This window comes from Anastrepha ludens, chromosome 4 (assembly GCF_028408465.1).
Source record: "Anastrepha ludens isolate Willacy chromosome 4, idAnaLude1.1, whole genome shotgun sequence".
NCBI lineage: Eukaryota > Metazoa > Arthropoda > Insecta > Diptera > Tephritidae > Anastrepha > Anastrepha ludens.
The window spans coordinates 21,287,235-21,307,087 of record NC_071500.1 but is presented as its reverse complement, the minus strand read 5'-3'; the positions used below and the strand labels follow the sequence as shown (position 1 = coordinate 21,307,087).

The window sequence follows — 19,853 nt, the reverse complement described above, 5'->3', positions numbered from 1 at the left end:
ATTGAAGGCCAAGTGTTCGTAATTTTGTATTTCTGGGCGGTATACGAGCCTGAACTGGGCAAGAACGAATTTAGAAATTGTTGCAGTTTTTGGAAGCAATTAGAAGGCATACGAAAAATAAGCGAAATAAGTGCGAAAAAATGTCTACATTCGGCGCGAGTTGTTACTAAGTTTATTTTCTTTTCTCAAAAAAAACCAAAGCCTCTTCATTATACGGCGACATTATCGACGTTGCATATTGAAATGATAAAAGAACGAGAAAAATTCAAATCTTTCGCAAGTTATTCATATATTGAATATAATGAGATTAATCGATGCACACACTTCTATTTTTTAACAATGAAAGTTTTCACAATATATTCGCTATTGTGGTGAACTTGTGTGCACCGATAAATTAAAAGCTGCTTGAAAACGTTGAATATGAATATTCTGAGAAAAAACACACGAAAATTTTACAGCAGAATAAATGCAACATTATTGCGAGAAAGGTGAACACTCCTTCAAGCGGAGGTGTATGCTCTTCTGCAGCGAAAGCAAAGCTGCGCTCATGGCTTTAGACAGCCCTCCAATCACTTCAAGGATAGTTGAATCCTGTAAATCCAGGCTGAATTATGTCGGTAGACATAACATCCTGATGGTAATATAGGTTCCGGGACACTTGCGTATCACGGGTAACGAGATCTCTGACTCTTTAGCTAGAATGGGCTCTGAGGCCAAAGAAGTTGGTCACGTTCTGCCACTCTCTTCTGCAGCCATCAAAGCCACGATTAGTGAAAGGGACTAACAAAACTGATGTTACCTGTCATGTTCGACCGGCTGTCGCAGATTCTCCTGCAATTAAGCAGAAGGGGCTCTAGGCAGATGGTTGGACTGATGATGGGCCACTTTCTATGGGCAAAGCACATGAAAAAGATGGGCATCTCAGACAGTGCACTCTGCCCAGCATGTGGAGAGGAGGATGAGACGGCGGACCACTTTCTGTGCGTCTGCCACGCCTTCGTTCAAGTCAGACTCGAGACCTTTGGCATTGATGTGTTAAGAAGCGACCACCGTGGATCCTTGGCCTAACAAGATCTACTAAAGAAAATTTAAAAGGCAACCCGTACGTACAATGTACTTAATGTTGCCTGAGTGCTGTACTTGTAAAGAAAAAAAATTACTATTTTTATTTTAACATTGTGACGTCCTAGGCAGTAGTCAATGCTGTATGATTTCGTTATTTAATTTATAGTTAGTTATAAATTAAATGGATTTCAGTTTGCTATAAACTGGCTTTATTTAAAAAATGCTATACAATTTTGATCTGCTGAATAAATTCTCTTATTTTTATTGTTAAAGCATTTTTTTCTTCTTTATTGGAAAAGTAATTAAATGCATGTTACGCACGACGATAATCAGAAAATTAAATACCGAAAATCAAAAAATAATTGAAATTATTGCTATGTTAGTGTGCAATTTCCAACTAATTAATACAATTTAAGTTAAGCAAAAATTAGGTTTTCTTATTTAGCATAAAACTGCATCGCCCGGTATGTGCCAGTATTACAGGGGCTATGAAAACATGTCCAATTGATGCATTGCGTATGCTGCTGAACATACCACCGCTTTCAATCTTTATTAGAAGGGAAGCTCGTTGGAGTGCCTTAAGATTAAAAGGTATATCTGAAGTTAAAATAGGGGATATGAAAGGACATTTAAAGATCCTAGAAGACTTCCTACATAATCCCATTCTTCAAAGGGAAGACATACTTTTACCCAAACCAATACTCTTCAGGAACTTTCATGTTATTATTAACGAAAGTTCAGCCTAAAGAACTAACTCTATCAATTTCAAACCTCGTTCTCAGATATGGTTCACTGAAGGGTCCAAATTGGAAAATGGTAGAGCAGAGGGCTAAATGGGCCTAAATTAAAAAAAATCGATTCCGATGGGACTCTACCCAACAATATTCCAGGCAGAAATACATGACATTCAAATTTGTGTTCGCAGGAAAATGAGAGGTACTCACATCTACATACATACTTTCAGATAGCCAAGCGGCTCTAAAAGCTTTTCTATGAACAACTATCACCTCTAAACAGGCAAATAATTGTCTAAACCTTCTCAACATAGTAATACTAGGCTGGATTCCTGGACATGAAGGACATGAGAGAAATGCTCTCATAACCTTGCAAACCGAGGAGCAAATATGCAGCTTACTGGTACTGAGCGTTTCTGTAGACTCACAACAAGCCACATTAATGAATTTCTTAGGAAATGGGAGCAAAGGAAATTTGCTGAACACTGGCTAAACTGTCACTGCACTGGTCACTGCAGCCTAAGATATCATTTAAATAATATTGGTCCATCTGAGACCAATGCCTGCTATTTTGCAAAATGGACATAGAAAGTTCCGAAAATTTGCTTAATGAATGTCTTGCATTAGGCAGTCAAAGATTTTACCACCTTGGTGCACAGTGCGGCCGATTCCCGAAAAGCTGGCCAAAACTCAAAAAATTAAGTAATTGATTCAAAATTTCTTACTTGGGGGTTGTCGGGGTCGCTGATTACGAATATGATCTTAAAATTTTGAAAATCCACCCCCTTCCACCCCTATTGGCCACCCCCTCACGTGAAATAGCGTATATTCTAGAACATAATCAAGATGCATGTTAATTTATATGTTTTCGGGGTCGCTGATTACGAATTTGATCTTAAAATTTTGAAAATCCACCCCCTTCCACCCCTATTGGCCACCCCCTCACGTGAAATAGCGTGTATTCAAGAACATAATCAAGATGCACGTAAATTTATATGTTTTCGGGGTCGCTGATTAGCAAGTGGTAGCAGCTGAATCTTGTTTTATTCAGTAACCATTACTTTTTTGAGTAACCTTTAATAGGTTTCAAAGCAGCATATGACGGCGTTGTATTACTATACAGTTTGAAAACTCAAATTTTATTAAAAAAATTGCAAAAAATGTATCTACGTATTGCTGCAGCTAAAAATTTTGTGTCGAGGTATTGATATGTACTAAAGATTTCTCGTATTTTACTAACCTTCCGAAGATGATTCCATTTGGTTTTGTTCAATTTACTCCATTACAAAATCCTTCAAATGTGTACAACTTTCACTATTCATCGACAGTAATACGATGCTCAAACGAAGGCCACGTTGCGACTGAAAATACAGAGGATACTTAGGGTACAGGACATTGCTATGAACGGTTTTCACTACTCAAGGCATTACTGTAGCCAACCCAAAGACAAAAAAACTCTATCTAGAAACTTTTTTTTCGACTTTTGGCCAGCTTTTTGGGAATCGGCCGCACTGTGTATCGTCGTAAAGCGAGCTTCATAAATATTTTGAAAGCGGCAGCGACAAGCAAAACAAATGATTAAGAGGTTTGGCGATTTTATTAATTTAAAATGTGTGTGGGTAGCACTCTTGTTTGGATAAGCAGAACTGACCAAGAACTTGTTATCACATGCCACATGACACTTCTTTTCTTGAAATTAAGGCATTTCCTTCCAGGTAAAAGTGTTTATTTAAAAAAAGGAAATAATATTAATTTATAGTTATTTTATCCTTTTGTGATTAAATAATACGGGGTAGCGATAACGCGGCTAAAGAACAACAAAGCCGTGGACGCCGACGGACTGCCGGCTGAGCTATACAAACATGGCGGCGAGGAACTGGTAAGGTGCATGCATAAGTGTGCTATGCCCAATCCATAAGAAGGGTGATCCTGCAATCTGTGCCAATTACCGCGAGATTAGTCTTCTAAATATCGCCTACAAGGTTCTAGCGAGCGTATTGTGTGAAAGGCTGAAGCCCACCGTCAACCAACTGATTGGACCTTATCAGTGTGGCTTCAGACCTGGAAAGTCTACCATCGACCAAATATTCACAATACGCCAAATCTTGGAAAAGACCCATGAAAGGAGAATCGACACACACCATCTTTTCGTCGACTTCAAAGCTGCATTCGACAGTACGAAAAGGAGTTACCTGTATGCAGCGATGTCTTAATTTGGTATCCCCGCAAAACTAATACGGCTATGTAAGATGACGTTGCTCAACACCAGCAGCGCCGTCAGAATTAGGAAGGACCTCTCCGAGCCGTTTGATACCAAACGAGGTTTCAGACAATGTGACTCGCTGTCGTGTGACTTCTTTTACCTGATGTTGGAGAGCATCGTACAAGCCGCAGAACTTAATTGCTCAGGCACAATATTTTATAAGAGCGTACAATTGTTGACGTATGTCGATGATATTAGCATCATCGGACTTTACCACCGCGCTGTTAGTTCTGCCTTCTCCAAACTGGATAAAGAGGCAAAGCGAATGGGTCTGGTGGTGAACGATGACAAAACGAAGTACCCAGTGTCATCAAACAAACAGTCGGCGCACTCGCGTATCGGCACCCACGTCACTGTTGACACCTATGATTTCGAGGTTGTAAAAGACTTCGCATATTTAGGAACCAGCATTAACACCGATAACAATGCCAGTCTTAAAATCCACCGAAGAATCTCTCTTGCCAACAAGTGCTACTTTGGTCTAAGTAGGCAATTGAGTAGTAAAGTCCTCTCTCGACGAACGAACCTAACACTTTGTAAGACCCACATCATGCCTGTCCTAACGTATGGCGCAAAAGCGTGGACGATGACAACATCCGATGAAGCGACGCTTGGAGTGTTTGAGAGAAAGATTCTGCGTAAGATTTTTGGACCTTTGCACGTTGGCAACGGCGAATATCGCAAGCGATGGAACAATGAGCTGTATAAGCTTTACGACGATATAGTCATAGCGCAGCGAATAAAGATCCAGCGGCTACGCTGGCTGGGTCATGTCGTCCGAGTGGATACAAAGGATCCGGCTCTGAAAGTACTCGATGCGGTACCAGCTGGTGGTAGCAGAGGAAGAGGAATGCCTTCTCTGCGTTAGAAAAATAAGGTGTAGAAGGACTTGGCTTCACTTGGTGTGTCCAATTAGCGCCGGTTAGCACGAGAAAGAAACGACTGGCGCGCTTTGTTAAACTCAGCCAAAATCGTTTAAGCGCTTGTCGCGCCAATTAAGAAGAAAAATACGAGATTCATGAAAAGTTTTGTCGCCAATAAAATTATTATAGAAATAGATTTAATTCTGCGACAACGACAATTTGTCGGCTGATGTCGGACTGTCGTCGAAATAATTGCTTTTATAAAGTTAGGTTGGTTAACCCGGCTGGCATTAAGCCACGTACAGACCTTTTGGCCTCTAGCAATACCAGATGAAGAATGGCCTCTATTAAGATTTAAAGTAGACACCTCATAGGACACTTTTAGCAAATCTAAGCAGCGCAGGAGGATATTTTTTTACATATCCTCCAGACCCTCAAACTTTGAGGCTCCCAGGCATTTCGAGCGCGTTTTTAATAATGCCGGACAAAGACACAGAAGGTGAGATAAATTTTCTTCTATATTCTCTCTGCACTTCCTGCATTTGTAGTTGCTAGCAATCCCTATCTTATAACCGATGAGCCTGTCAGCATATCTATAATAGTTCTGCAGCCTTTTCGTGAGAGCGTAAGTACGAGTTAAGTCAGTTTTAAGTTTTGTGTCATTAGTTCTACCTACACATGACTTTTGCAGGATTGCATGTGGTCAGATTAGTTCACCTAGCATTCACTTGCTTCTTCATGTATATACATAGTCGTCCATTTCTTTGTATTATTATTAAGCGGTTTTTGTATGTCGTTCTCTTGTTGCTATTGTTAGGTTAATAGCTACTATTCGTTTTCTATAATGCCTTTGTGACCCGGTATCCAATAGAATTTTTTAGACTTAATACAATATGGGGTTATTGCTTCTGTTGCTGCTTGACTGTCCACGTAAATATTAATTATTAAGTTATTTTCAATTTTTGTGTAGCAACAGCAAAAACTTCCGCCTGGAAAATACTGCTTTTTTTAAGCAGTAAATACCCATCCATACTCCATCCAAGGTTTTAGAGGTGTATATATAAATATAAAAAGATACTACGGCCAGGCTTCGATCATGACTTTATGCCATCCCACCTCTTCAATTGTAGTATGAAACCTTCTCTTCCAATTACAACGCGGAGTCATGTAGTCTGTGCAACCTGTACTCTTCTTTCTTAATGAAATATGACCGAAGGTTCTGGAAGTAAATATGCCAACAGCCACTAATTTTCACGCGTTTATCAGAAAGTGTGTATTTTAATATTTGACAGATACTGCACGTCGTCTGCCGTCGTCAAAGTGTTTACTTGTATACTATAACTCTGGCAAGTGTTTCCTAAAAGTGGTTTGGCATTTGGCCTGCCGGGGGGTGACCACTATTTGAATTTGTTTTTAATTTTTTCGAACCCGGGCCACGCACTAGTAAAAAATTATTTAAACGAGAGGAAACTATCAAAAAACAAAAATTCCGTAGATTAAAAATTGGAAAATGACCGATATAGAGAAGTTGAGAAGCTGTAAGAGCTGTATGACGACATATATTGTACATAGCGCAGCGAATAAAGATCCAGCGGCTACGCTTGCTGGGTCATGCCCTCCGAATGGATACAAACGCTCCGCTCCTGAAAGTTTTCGCTGCGGTACCAGCTCATAGTAGCAGAGGAAGTGGAAGGTCTCCTCTGCATTGGAAAGATCAGGTGGAGAAGAGCTTGGCTTCACTTGGGGTGTCCAACGGGCGCACGAAAAAGAAACGACTGGTGCACTTTATTCTTCTTCTTTTTAATTGGCACGATAACCGCTTATGCGATTTTGTTAAACTCGCACTTTGTTAAACTCGGCCCAAATCGCTTAAGCGTTTGTCCCGCCAATCAAGAAGAAGAAGTGAAGCTGAAAAAATGCAAGTAAACTTTTCCAATTAAAAAAATTTTTAAATGAATATCGCATCATCTTCTTGCACTGCAATTTACGAGTTTTCAGTTTCACTCTAAATTGTATAAAAAGTTCCTTGGGTTTGGTCCAATAATATATTTATGTGACATTAAGTCATAACTACAGCAGATGGAAAAAAGTGAATAATATATTTAGATACTAAAAATCTTTATATTCTGCAATTAAACAATTTTTATGATTTGAGTGCATAATGTAGTTTATTTATTGTAATAATTATTTTACTTGTTTCTAATTAGCGTCCATCAGAACAATGCAAATAAGAAAAAGAAATCTAAATTTAAAAGGGCAATGGGTTAGAATGTGTGAGATTTAAAACAAGTTTGTACAAACGGGAAAAGTCACTTAATATAAGAAATTAACAGACACACGGTATTAACTTGCACTGAGCGAATACCCGGCGCGCCGCAGCGGCTGAGTCAGATTGAGCGTAACTAGCATTTGAACAAACACGAATTATATATCCACCGTGAACATAACGCATTTGGTGCATATACATACATACATACATTTGTAAAGAGTATTTTATGAGTATAGCCTTTTAAAAAGAAATGAAAAAGATTTAAATCATACAATAGTAATGGCAATAAAAATTATTAAATTAAAAATATGGTAATAATATTTGAATATGATTTCGGATATATGTACATGCTTGCACACATATGTATATACGAGGTATGGCTATCAAATAACGCGACTGACACTGTAAAACGAAGACTTTTGATTTCACATATGGTACATATATTTCCTTATGAGGGTTGCTACTTATATTTACGGCCACGAACAATTTTGGTGTTGTCAGTCGCCTTCTGATGTTTCCGTTAGAAAGTTTGACATATTTTACCATAAATGCCCTCAAAACGTTTTAACGGGTGAGTAGTATTAGTACTGTTTATGGTCGGTTGGTTGATTAAAGTGGTGAACTAGCGCTTCCACACCATTTTGTTACCACATCCTCGTTACCAACTTGTTTACCGGTTATTTACAGCATGACTATATCCAATCTGCACGGTAAGAACCTTATTAGGTTGTTGACGTCTAAGCCAGACAGTTGTTCGAGACTCTCGTTGGTCCAGGGTTAACATTCTGTCCTTCCATAAGGCAGAGCATTCACAGAGGAAATGGAAGATTGTTTCCTTTTTCTGCGGTTGTTTACAACTGTGGCAGTTTGTATTGTGAGGGATACCCATTTTGGCTGCTTATTCTCCAAAAGACCAAAAGCCAGATGGAAGGGCCTACAATTTTATGCCGACTCCCAACAGCAGATATTTTTTTATGAGGAGTTTTTTCAAGGCAGAAATACACTCGGAGGTTTGCCATTGCCTGCCGAGGGTCGACCGCTATTAGAAAAGTTTTTTTCTTATTTTTGGTGTTTCACCGAGATTCAAACCTACGTTCTCTTTGAATTTCGAATGGTACTCACGTAGCAATCCATTGAGGTACGGCGGACGGCCATCCTTTAGTACCGCAAAAAATTGCATTGAATGAATTTTCTCGTGGTCGCTGTTCTCTCACCGACGAATACCGGGAAGGTCGTCCAATATCAGTTATGGTGCCAGACAATATCTATGCTGTATGCGAAATGATTGAGCAATATCGCCATGTCAAATACTGTAAAATTCAGCTTTTTGAAGACGCGTGCCGATTTCTTTTTCACAACTTCAACGGAGCCTAATCTGGTTTCTTTCAACCGTCCGTTGGGTACCCGGATCTGGCTAGACCTTTTTCGACTTTGGACGTGAATTAAACATATTTCTATTATAGCTAACGACTTGAACTTCCAGGTAGCTTCCTTAAGTGTAATTTTATGGATACAACCTATTAAAATGGAACCTCGAGCAGGACGAAAAAAAGGATTTAAAAAGTTACATCTTCAGTTGGGCACCTCGAGTCTGTCTGGACCCCTATGTATTTACATGCATTTATATGGGAATGTGTGACAAATGCGCCACATTTATATGTAATTCATTTATAAGTATCGCAGACATACATTTTTAATTTCTTACCTTTTTCATGGGTTTTGGCATGCATTGAGTTACCTACAGAATCAAAAATAATCGCTGAAAATATTTAGGTTTGTTAAAAAAAGGATTTTTTTGTGTTGTTCTTTATTTTGACTCATTTCGAAGAAGGTTGAAGAACAAAAGTTGATTACAATGAAATTTATGGTAAACTATGAAATGAAATTTATTTATGGATGCGGTGGAAGGCAACCAAAACATGCATAAGAGATTTTTGAGTGGGGTTGATATACTGGATTCTTACATACAATACAATAGAAAAAAGTTTTTCAACGAAGCTATTCGCCTCCTTGTAGACAAACACGACAATCTCTCTTCGCTGTGAGTGTGTCGGCTCCGGTTGGTTGGTCGACTACAATATTCCCAATATGTTGAAAAATTATTCCATAGCCAAACGAGTAGTGAATTGAGAAATAACGGCTGGATTATTCATTCGATTTTTGATGCTTGCAAGGACCAATGTGTTCGATAAAGTCGTCAAAGAATTTCTTGCTGCATCACTTTTTCTTTGTTCATTAAAACTTCCTTGCAAATACATAACAACCGGCCAAAAAGGTGTTCAACGGAGGGTTAATTCAAATTTTACCTTAGCAAATACATAGAAATTGCACGGCAAAAAACCGGTAAATAAAACTAATGGTATAAAACTGTAATGCTGTACTTGGCTAGAAACATCCAAATTCTATAGTAGTTCCAGTCTCGTTATTTCATAGCCACACCTCGTAATGCTCCGTTCCGCCTTAACTTACACTTCTTTTCTGGTTTTACTTCCATATACTTTAGTGTTTAATATATAGGGTGTTTTTTTAGCTGCTTGAGAACTATCAATATCGATAATTGTAGTTTGGCAGTTGAGAATCGAAAACTGTGTTGACATTTCTTTCTGTTCAATATGCCAAATTAGAATTTATATGGTAACATTAAAAATAATAAGAGCCCATACTACTACAGAAAGTGGCGATGGATGGCGAAGTTCGCTGTTGCGCGAAGGAGCAGATGCCGACATCAGATGGGACGGCGCGAAAACAACAGCCTAGAACGTGTATGATGGAAGAGTCTTGTCGAGGCCCTATACTCCCGAGGGGAGTGGTTGATTGATTGGTTAAAGTGGTGATTCATCTAGAATCCAACTAGCGTTTGTACACCATTTTGTTGCCACATTTTCGCTATCAACTTGTTTAAAGGCTATTTACATCACTACTATATCCAGTCTGTGCGGTTTAAGAACCTTATTAGGTTATTGGCGTCTAAGCCAGACAGTTGTTCCACACTCTCAACAATGGTTTGCCCAGGCTTGACATTGTCTCCTTCCATAAGGCAGGGCATTCACAGAGGAAATGGTGATGGTCAATGTTGATGATTGTTTGAGATTGTAGGTAGACCATAACGTTTTGCTAATTTTGCATGTCGGAGTGGAGTGAACAAGGGTATAAAAAAATTAAAAATAATAGAAAATAAATGTAAAATAATGTATTTGACTTGGAAAATTTATAAAGACTACTATTTTTAATATATTTCTTAGCTATAATAATGCTTTTTATTAAGAAATATATGAGTTTTTAGTCATTTGTTAGACTTTTTGATTCGGTTTCTGTGAAATTTAATCATTACTTAGGAATTCATGTTACATAAAAAAACGTTTTGGAAACAGGTGATGTCAGCTGTGGGCATATTTTGACAACCAGCTGAAAGTGTTTTTACATATGGATTTGTACAATGCATTGCATCCAGTCTTTCTTGTTCTTCTCTTTAAAAGTTTCATTTTTTTCACTCACAATAGATATTAATTTGTCGTTTTTCAGGTTTGCCAGCGAAAATTTCGCTAATCCGCATAAATTATGAAAATTAATTCTAGTTGTCAATCCGCATTAGTTTCGCTTAATTCCTAATTTAATTCCAAATTAAATTGTTAACCCCGCTTCACACCACTATCTGTCTAGGCTATCTTATTTGGCAAGCCATCATGGTTTCATAACTCGTAACCAAGGCGGACGTATACCGTATATAATATTGAAAAAATAAATGCCATGAAATTATCTAACAGATTTAAGAGAATATTTCCGTTTTGTATTATCATTTTAAGGTATCAAGCTCTTTAAAAAACACCCTATACATGCATATGTATGTTTATCTAAAACATATGTCCGGTACCTGAATGGCAGTATATTAGATAACGGGCAAATTAAAAACAAGTTTTGAGTACATCAAACCGAAAATTTTAGCTTGCATACTATGTAAAGGTGTTTCCAATAAGAGGTGTTATTTTAATATTTGCTTGTGTATTATTTTGCTTGTGTGGCACGTAGCGCCGTCTTGTTGAAAATACACGTTGTCCAGATCAATACCATCCAATTCCGACCATAAAAATCGTTAATCATCTCTCGATAGCTCAATCCATTCACCGTAACTGTTACTCCAGCTTCATTTTCGAAAAATTAAGGTCCAATGACTCCGCCAGACCATAAACCGCACCAAACAGTCACACGTTGATGATAGAGAGGCTTTTCAACAATAACTCTTGGATTTTCTAAGCCCCAGATCCGACAATTTTGCTTGTTGACGAAGGTACCGAGGTGGAAATGGGAAGCATCACTCAAGATGATTTTTCGATGGAATTCCGAATCATTGCATCAATGCATGAATTCAACGATCCAATCAGCAAAGATACTACGACGTTGTTGATGATCGGCCGGCTTGAGTTCTTGTGTTAACTGGACTTTATACGCCTTAAGACCCAAATCTTTATGCAAAATACGGTGTAATGACGGTTGTGGAATGCCTAATTCCACAGAACGACGAGGAATGGACAAACCTGGGTTTTCTTCAACACTTTCGGCTACAACAGCAATATTTTCGGCTGTTCTTGAGCGACGTGTACGGATTTTATTCTTCACATCACTAACTTATCCCAACAACTCGAACTTTTTCACCAATTTCTGTATTGCGGTCCAACAAGGTGCTTCACGATGACCTATTTTTATAGTAAATTTTAATCATTTCAATGCGTTGTTAAGGCATGTATCGTTCCATTTTTATTAATACATAGCGTAGTTTCTACTTGTCAAATATCAAAAACTGATAGCTTCAAAAGTGACATCTACCGAAAAAGCGGGCCATTCAAAATAATACCTGTTATGGGAAAACTCTTTGTATGTACATTAGGCTGACCGGGCGAGCGAAAGAGTTTCTTGAATTATATTGAGGCGGCCTTCGTAGTAATACTATCTAACAGAAATACTAGGACTCAGGTTTGGTTATGTAGACTAATTCCAAAGCGCCATATAAAAATATGGGAAAATCATAAAAAAGCCACTGAGGTTTAAATCTTTATTCTCCAGTTAAATATCCCGGTTTTACTAGGAAAATTATACACAGTATTGTCATGGAACCAAGCTCTATGGTAAGTCACATAAATCCAAGTCACTCTGATTCATGTCAAGATTTCAATAACGCGCGAAATGGTGTGATAAAAATTGCCTTCATCTAAATTTCAATGAATGTTTTTGCATATCGTTCTTTAAGGCGAGGCAGTGATTTATTCCTTACCTCATATTTAATCAACAACAACAACCTCATATTTTGCCAAAATATTTCTTAAATATATTTGAACATATTAAAATATCGACACTTCTATTCGTTGCTAACATAGATAAAAATGTGAAAAAAGTATTAACTTTCAATTTAACTATAAATTAAAAATCAGGTTTCAACCTGTTGCAACTTGCAGCTCACCTCATCCCAACATCAGTCTCTCCCGCTCTCTGCTTTCTCAATCAAACTATTGGACAATATGGAGTATCTGAGCAAACACACACCACTAACCCTTGCAATACATAAGACTTATATCACTATAAGCCAATCGGTGGCCGACTACGAAAATAACGCAAATAACGCCAAAAAGCTGGCCAAAAGTCGAAAAAAAAGTTTCTAGATAGAGTTTTTTTGTCTTTGGGTTGGCTACAGTAATGCCTTGAGTAGTGAAAACCGTTCATAGCAACGTCCTGTACCCTAAGTATCCTCTGTATTTTCAGTCGCAACGTGGCCTACGTTTGAGCATCGTATTACTGTCGATGAATACATTTGAAAGATTTTGTAATGGAGTAAATTGAACAAAACCAAATGGAATCATCTTCGGAAGGTTAGTAAAATACGAGAAATCTTTAGTACATATCAATACCTCGACACAAAATTTTTAGCTGCAGCAATACGTAGATACATTTTTTGCAATTTTTTTAATAAAATTTGAGTTTTCAAACTGTATAGTAATACAACGCCGTCATATGCTGCTTTGAAACCTATTAAAGGTTACTCAAAAAAGTAATGGTTACTGAATAAAACAAGATTCAGCTGCTACCACTTGCTAATCAGCGACCCCGAAAACATATAAATTTACATGCATCTTGATTATGTTCTTGAATATACGCTATTTCACGTGAGGGGGTGGCCAATAGGGGTGGAAGGGGGTGGATTTTCAAAATTTTAAGATCAAATTCGTAATCAGCGACCCCGACAACCCCCGAGTAAGAAATTTTGAATCAATTACTTAATTTTTTGAGTTTTGGCCAGCTTTTCGGGAATCGGCCGCACTGTGCGACATTTGCAGACATGAAAAATTTGGCTGTCGCTCCGCCGTGAAGTGCCGTGATCAATGTGTTTATTCTATTATGCGCGATATTGCATAACTACAGTGGCTCAAACGCTTAATCGTGCATTCACTGTTCAACTTTGAAGCAGAATTTCGAAACTGTTAATTAATTAATTTTAGAAAAAATGCTACTCCATTTATTCACTTAAATAAATTATATTTACATTCAACATTATTATGCTGGGAAGTAAAAATAAACAAAACCTTATTATTCATTTAGCATTTTGTTAAGCTCCACGATTGATACAAAAGATTCGCGGTGAATAAGTTTCTTCCCTTGGCCTAGGCGACTTTCATTCAGAGTCACTTTCGCACCTCTACGAGTACTTACTGTAAAATGAGACCTGTTAATTAAATTGCCAATTTCTCTAAAAGTTTTCCCGTCTTCATCGCATTGCAGATCCTCTTTCGTATGTAGGAGTTGCTTTATATTTTTTTTGCTTTTGTAAAATGTTGAGAAAATGCAAAGAACGTAAACTGCCTACGTTTCTAGGGAAACAATGGGGGCAACACTTAATTTTTCAATTTTCTTGGAACTAGTGGAGGGGATACTGGGTAAACTGGGAATTTATATGTATGTGCAGTTTTATTCCTATAAGTGGATTTCTTCACATTTTAAAATAAGAGTAAAAATTAGAAATAAAGATAAGTTATGTAGAAATGCATTTCATTTAAAAAATGGGAAATAAAAAAAAAAAAAACCTATTCAACTTGTAATGTAAAATTTTGTAATTTTGTAATTTTGTAAATTCTTTTCACAGAGTGTCCATTTTCGTAAAACAATTAATTGTACGATTTATAAACGTTGTTGAGGCCCAGGTCTTTCCATGATGAAAAGTCAATGAATATTAAAAAAATTATGGGTTTAGTTTGACACTAGTCAAGCGTGATCTGTCAAAAAAAAACCCTATTGGAAAAATTACCTCCAACCTGATCACCCTTTACATGGGAATCATCTACATATTTAAGTGATATAAAATAATATTTTTCGAAAGACTTCACTATTTTCTAAGACCTTTGAGAGATAGCGGTTTTTTCAAATGTTTTGGATATTCCCCTTATATCAAAACATGTGAACACCAACAATAATCGAATAAAATGAAAGTCAAAAAATTTCTAGATTATATTTATTATAAATTCAGACAAAAATTTTGTTCCTGGAAAAGAAATATGTGTGGCTGAAGCTATGGTAGCATTCAAAGGAGGATTTAATTGCATAATGCAACTTGTCTGGAGGAAGAAAAACAATAGCATACTTTTGGGAAAAATGCAAGGAAATCAGACATGTAGTAATTGTTAAAAAAAAAAAAAAAAAAAAAAAATGAAGAATTCAATAAAATCTTTTTTTATACTTATTAAACATTGCCACAAAAAGTCACTCCCGATAAGGGTTATAATTAAAATAATTTTCTCGGCCTTTGAGTGTAATTTGAATTTGTTTACTACAGGTGAACACTAAAGATACCGAAATGAAACTCATTTTTCTTTCAATGTTCCAAATAAATGTATTAAAATATAAAAAAAAAATGTTAATTTCAAAAGAAAAACTTATTGAATATGCGAAAGGTTTTGTACTATTCGATACTTACCAATTTTTTCACTTAGCAGCATTAACCTATATACAAATCGTTGAAACAAAGACTCTTTTCAAATGATACATTTGTTGTTGTTTTAAGCTAACGTGAATGAAAGGCCACTGATAGTTTTGTGTGTATTTACATATGTACATATGCTGTATGTAGTTATATGTGTACATTAAAATTTCAAATACGCTTACGATAACTACTAACTAAAAACTACGAAAATTAGCTAAAATAAAAATGTATCCAGTCTGCCTTACAATGGATTTTAAGTTTTTAATGATTAAATACATTGACTATGTAATGTAAGTTCGTAGACTCGTAAATAATTTAATTAATATAAATTTTTTTAAATTATTTGTGAATTCGATAACGGCCACGATCTTCGTCATTTGGATGTGTGCGTATATACTCCAGAGAGCGAAGTATGTAGTCTGGTATTGGTGGGGGTCTAGGCAGATGACGTCCGACGGCATGGAAACCTAATTCATCAGCAATGTAGCGCACTTCGATTGGAATGCCCTCGGGAGAAACGTAACTAAATATACCAATCGTTTCCAAAGCGCTTCCAGCGGCCTGTACTGCAATACCATTACTCGTCTTGTAGGCATACCGGTAAATGCCTAATTCATCGGTCGGGGCCACACGATATAAAGTGATTAAGGCATCAGGATCGCCTAGCTGTACAGCTTGTACCATGACGATGTGACAGTTGATGAAGCACACAAAGATCGACACTAAAAAGACGCACTGCGTTTCGTTAATAACGACATAAATATGTTTATGACAAAGTTAGTTATAAGAATAAAGGAATGGAGTAGGAAATGCATTGATAGATAGATAGATAGATAGATTTCAGGTTTACACTTTGACCTCATGGTGCCCTCTCCCTTTTGTGCCTTCTACTCATCACAGTACCTCATCCGTACCTAATTCTCTTATTAAACTTAAGATAGAGCTGGGTTGGGCTGAGCGTATTTGTCGCTCTACTGGCTGCAATTGACCGAAATGACTCAACTGTCTCCAGGATATAGTGCCACATTCATGGAGAGGCTGCATTCGAGTCTCCAAGGATTGGTCTGAGAAACGACAAGAGTCAGTGGACCATATCCCAACGCTGTGCAGATGACTGCGCAGTCTGCAGGAATGCATAGATAGATAGAGGAGTATTGTTATTATAGTAGGAGTATTTTCCTAAAAAAGAATTTTTTACCACAGATATTTGAGGAAATAAAAAAGTTTCAACAGAGAAAGAGGAAGTTGAATAGTTGGTGATTGTTGTTGTAGTGTGGCAAAACGGCTGGGCGAGTGAGTTGGCGAAAATTATTAAATTAAAAGGATTCTCCTGGTGCGGGCCTTTTTGAGTGTCATTTTTGATCATTATTCGCGCTCAGAAGTGAACTGATAACTGAAACCGAAGCGACATCTGGCGGTAGGAAGGAGTACAGCGATAATAGGTTGATGTATAAGCTAAGTGAGGTGAATCAGTCATTCTGGATAAGAAGAAAAGAAAGAAAGAGCTGACCAGATATCCCCTTTGAAGGCCAAAGATCAATACGTAAAATGAGTGCTGTAAAAGTTGGCGACTTGGATATAGAATCTATTAAGTTTATATATACTTGGGTAAAACTTTAGCTGCGTGGCGCGACCGTTTCACGTGGTAGCGTCCCGTTGATTTTAACTTGTTTTTTCCATTCATGGTTTACACTTTTATTATAACGGAACTCATGAATGAGCAACGTTTGGAAATTAATAAAAATTACAACAGAGAACTTTAACATTCAGCGGCATTCAATCACTGAAATTAGGATTTTCTTATTTAGCACTAAAACATATTTTGCCTAAAGATTCGGTCTACAATCTTACAATGTCGAATTAGCTCAAAACAGTAAAGCCACTTGATTATTTTAAGGGATTCGTGAGCTAAGGCCAGCAAACGCGAAAATACCAACGAGAATTCCGTTAAAAGAATTGATCACTGCAAAAGTGATCGGGATCGTATTATAAGCAATGTTAAATCCCATATTTAAACTTAAATTGTGTACCACACTTGTAATGGATTTCAAGCCAAGACTTAAGCTTCGCTTAAATATGATACAAAATTTGTATGTCCCTATAGAAAATTCCGATCGATCTCACTGATTGCAAAACAATTGCCACGTGTGCTTACAACAAAAAAAAAATCGATTCGAACACAATTCTCCTTTTTCTTGACTGGCGCTATAACCGTTTGCTCGATTTTGGCCGAATCTACGTGCCAGTCGTTTCTTTATCGTGCTAGCCGGCACCAGTTGGAAAAATGCAAGTGAAATCAAGTCCTTTTCTCCCTGATCTTTCCAACTCAGAGAATGCCTACCTCTTCCTCTGCTACCACCAGCTTATGCCGCATCGAATACTTTCAGAGCCGGAGCGTTTGTATCCATTCGGACGACATGACCAAGCCAACGAATCAGAGACAGTTAGTCTATTAAATAAATGAGTTAATCTTTTTTAGTCTTATTTTGCATTGCTTTTAATTGATTACAAACTTTGTATGGTGTGAGGTCTGCAGAATAAAAAAAATCCTTCGTAAACCTGAAGAGAGTTGCTTTTGTAAATTTGAACATAGCTAGTTTTTGGGATATTTGAGCTTCTAGGTCGTGCCAAGGAGCACCAGGAGATTTGGTGGCTCAGGTTAAAAAGGCCATTGTATTTAGAGCTCTGGAAGGGGGGTAGGAAAGGAGAAAAGTATCAGAGAAAGAGATAGGAAAGAATAGAGGCAGAAACAAAGGTAGTTAGTCCTGTGAGAATTTTCCTGATTCTTTGGCAAATCTGTTAATATCCTCCAGTTTTAGAGAACGAATATTACTCATTCTCACGACATTGGAAACCAAAGCTCGTACCTTACTCTAGCAAATGCAGGACACTCAGAGATCAAATGCTCAGTGCTATCCGCCTCCTGCCTCCTCTAAGTAAGACAAGCAAATCGGGTCCTCAATGATTCAAATGGTGGTCATATGCTCACTCCATGAGTTGTGTCCTGTAATAATACCGACCATCAAACGAACGTATTTCCTTCCAAGTCCTTGAAAGTTTGACAGTTTTCTGTTCGGGCTTGTCACAAAACACTTTGCAGTTCTGCAGTGTTCTAGACTGGACCATCGCTCTCTATGTAAATTGTATACATAATCGCTGATCCAATTCATGATTCCTGAGGAACTGATTCCGTTTATCGGTTCTGGCCCTTGTGGGGGAACCTTGATCCACGGTTGGCCAATTCATCGGCAATTGTGTTTCCTTGAACACCGGAGTGTCCTGGAACCCATATAAGTACAAGCCTGTTCTGTCTTGGGACAGAATTAAGCTTCTTCTTCCTTCTTGAATAGTCTTTGAGGTTTGTTTCACGTTCTCCAGGGCTTTCAGTGCAGTCTGACTGTCACTGAAAACTCCAATTTGTTTCCCGCTCCATCTCCTCTGTTTGTCCATTCGGCTACTTTCGGGTCGGCAAAAATTTCCGTTTGGAAAACAATTGTCATTTGCCAAGCATAGTATAGTGGGATGCAGCCTAAGTACTATCTGAGACTGCTGTACAAATTTCTACTATGAACAAAAGTTGTTAATTTTTTTTTTATTTCTAGACAATTTTCGCCAGGGGATGATGTGAGGTAGTGCCCGGATGATAGACATTTTTTTTCTAATACCCGTTATCCCTCGGCAGGCAATGGCAAACCTCCGCGTTTATTTCTGCAATGAAAAAGCTTCTCTTAAACACTATCTGCCGTTTGGAGGCGTCTTGAAACTGTATGGAAAAACATTAAGATGTACATCACAAATAGGGATGAGTCAATGGTGTAAGCGATTAATGATATTATTATTATTCAGTATCTCTAAATCGTTACTTTCACTGATTTTCGTAAATTGGAACTTCTATTACTCTCCTATTTATGTGCGGTTTTCAGCTTTGAATCAAGGATCTTTCTTATTGCACCTAATTCGTGTGAGCCCAAAAACACAATTTTTTTCCCAAGTTTCAGCACATGCGACAGAGCAATCTCGAGCCAACAGGTAGAGCGAGAGAATAAATAAACAAACTACTTCATATGTACAAACGAATACATTTTACTATAAGTATGAACCAAATCGAACTTTAAACGATTCCTAGATTAATCCCAGATTTTGCTACAATATTTATTCCTTTGTGAACATAAGTAGAAGAAGAATTTTTTTATTTCGATCACGCCACTTTCTTGTTTATATCTTTTATTGTTATTTTATATTCAGGATAAAGGCATATACAGGAATTTCAAATCATTAGCACTACCCAGGTATTCCTTTTGCAGATTAGTCCGGTGAAACGCCAGGGTTTCTCGGATAACTATTTTCACAAGTGTAAGTCAATAAATATCAAATTATCAAATTCGTAGTCACCAGATTTAATTTTTACATACGGATATACTTTATTCTTATATTTTTATTTGATCTTTTTCCATCACTATCCAATGCACTCGCAACTCTGACACTTACGGGCTTAGATTTTATTTTATTTGTGCCCCACATTTTAGCTGGCTTTGTTTAGCAATATAACTTTTGAAATTTTTGAATAGACAAAAAAATATTGGGATTGCCAGCTTGGTGGCTTTTATATTTTCGCAAGAGATTTGTTGATCGTTTTCTTTGGTGTCCCTTTTTGATAAATTTTATAGCTGTTTTAAATATTCAAATGTTTAGGGTTCGA

At 37.3% G+C, this 19,853-nt stretch overlaps 1 protein-coding gene across 1 annotated transcript; it reads right to left on the bottom strand.

The window, feature by feature from the left end:
• Positions 1 to 15,442: 15,442 nt before the first annotated feature.
• Positions 15,443 to 19,853, bottom strand: LOC128861598 (pupal cuticle protein Edg-78E). The gene is made up of 2 exons (XM_054099841.1): positions 19,643 to 19,853; positions 15,443 to 15,889 (listed from the first exon to the last, which is right to left on the bottom strand). The coding sequence occupies exons 1-2, from the start codon at positions 19,673 to 19,675 to the stop codon at positions 15,494 to 15,496; spliced, it is 429 nt and encodes a 142-aa protein (XP_053955816.1). The 5' UTR covers positions 19,676 to 19,853; the 3' UTR covers positions 15,443 to 15,493.

Bases quoted from the DNA above. Each gene is read 5' to 3' on its own strand.
- LOC128861598 (XM_054099841.1), bottom strand. From the start codon at position 19,675: ATGTGGGGCACAAATAAAATAAAATCTAAGCCC. The intron at 15,890-19,642 runs GTAAGTGTCAGA...AACGAAACGCAG, and splicing joins ATAAAATAAAATCTAAGCCC to TGCGTCTTTTTAGTGTCGAT.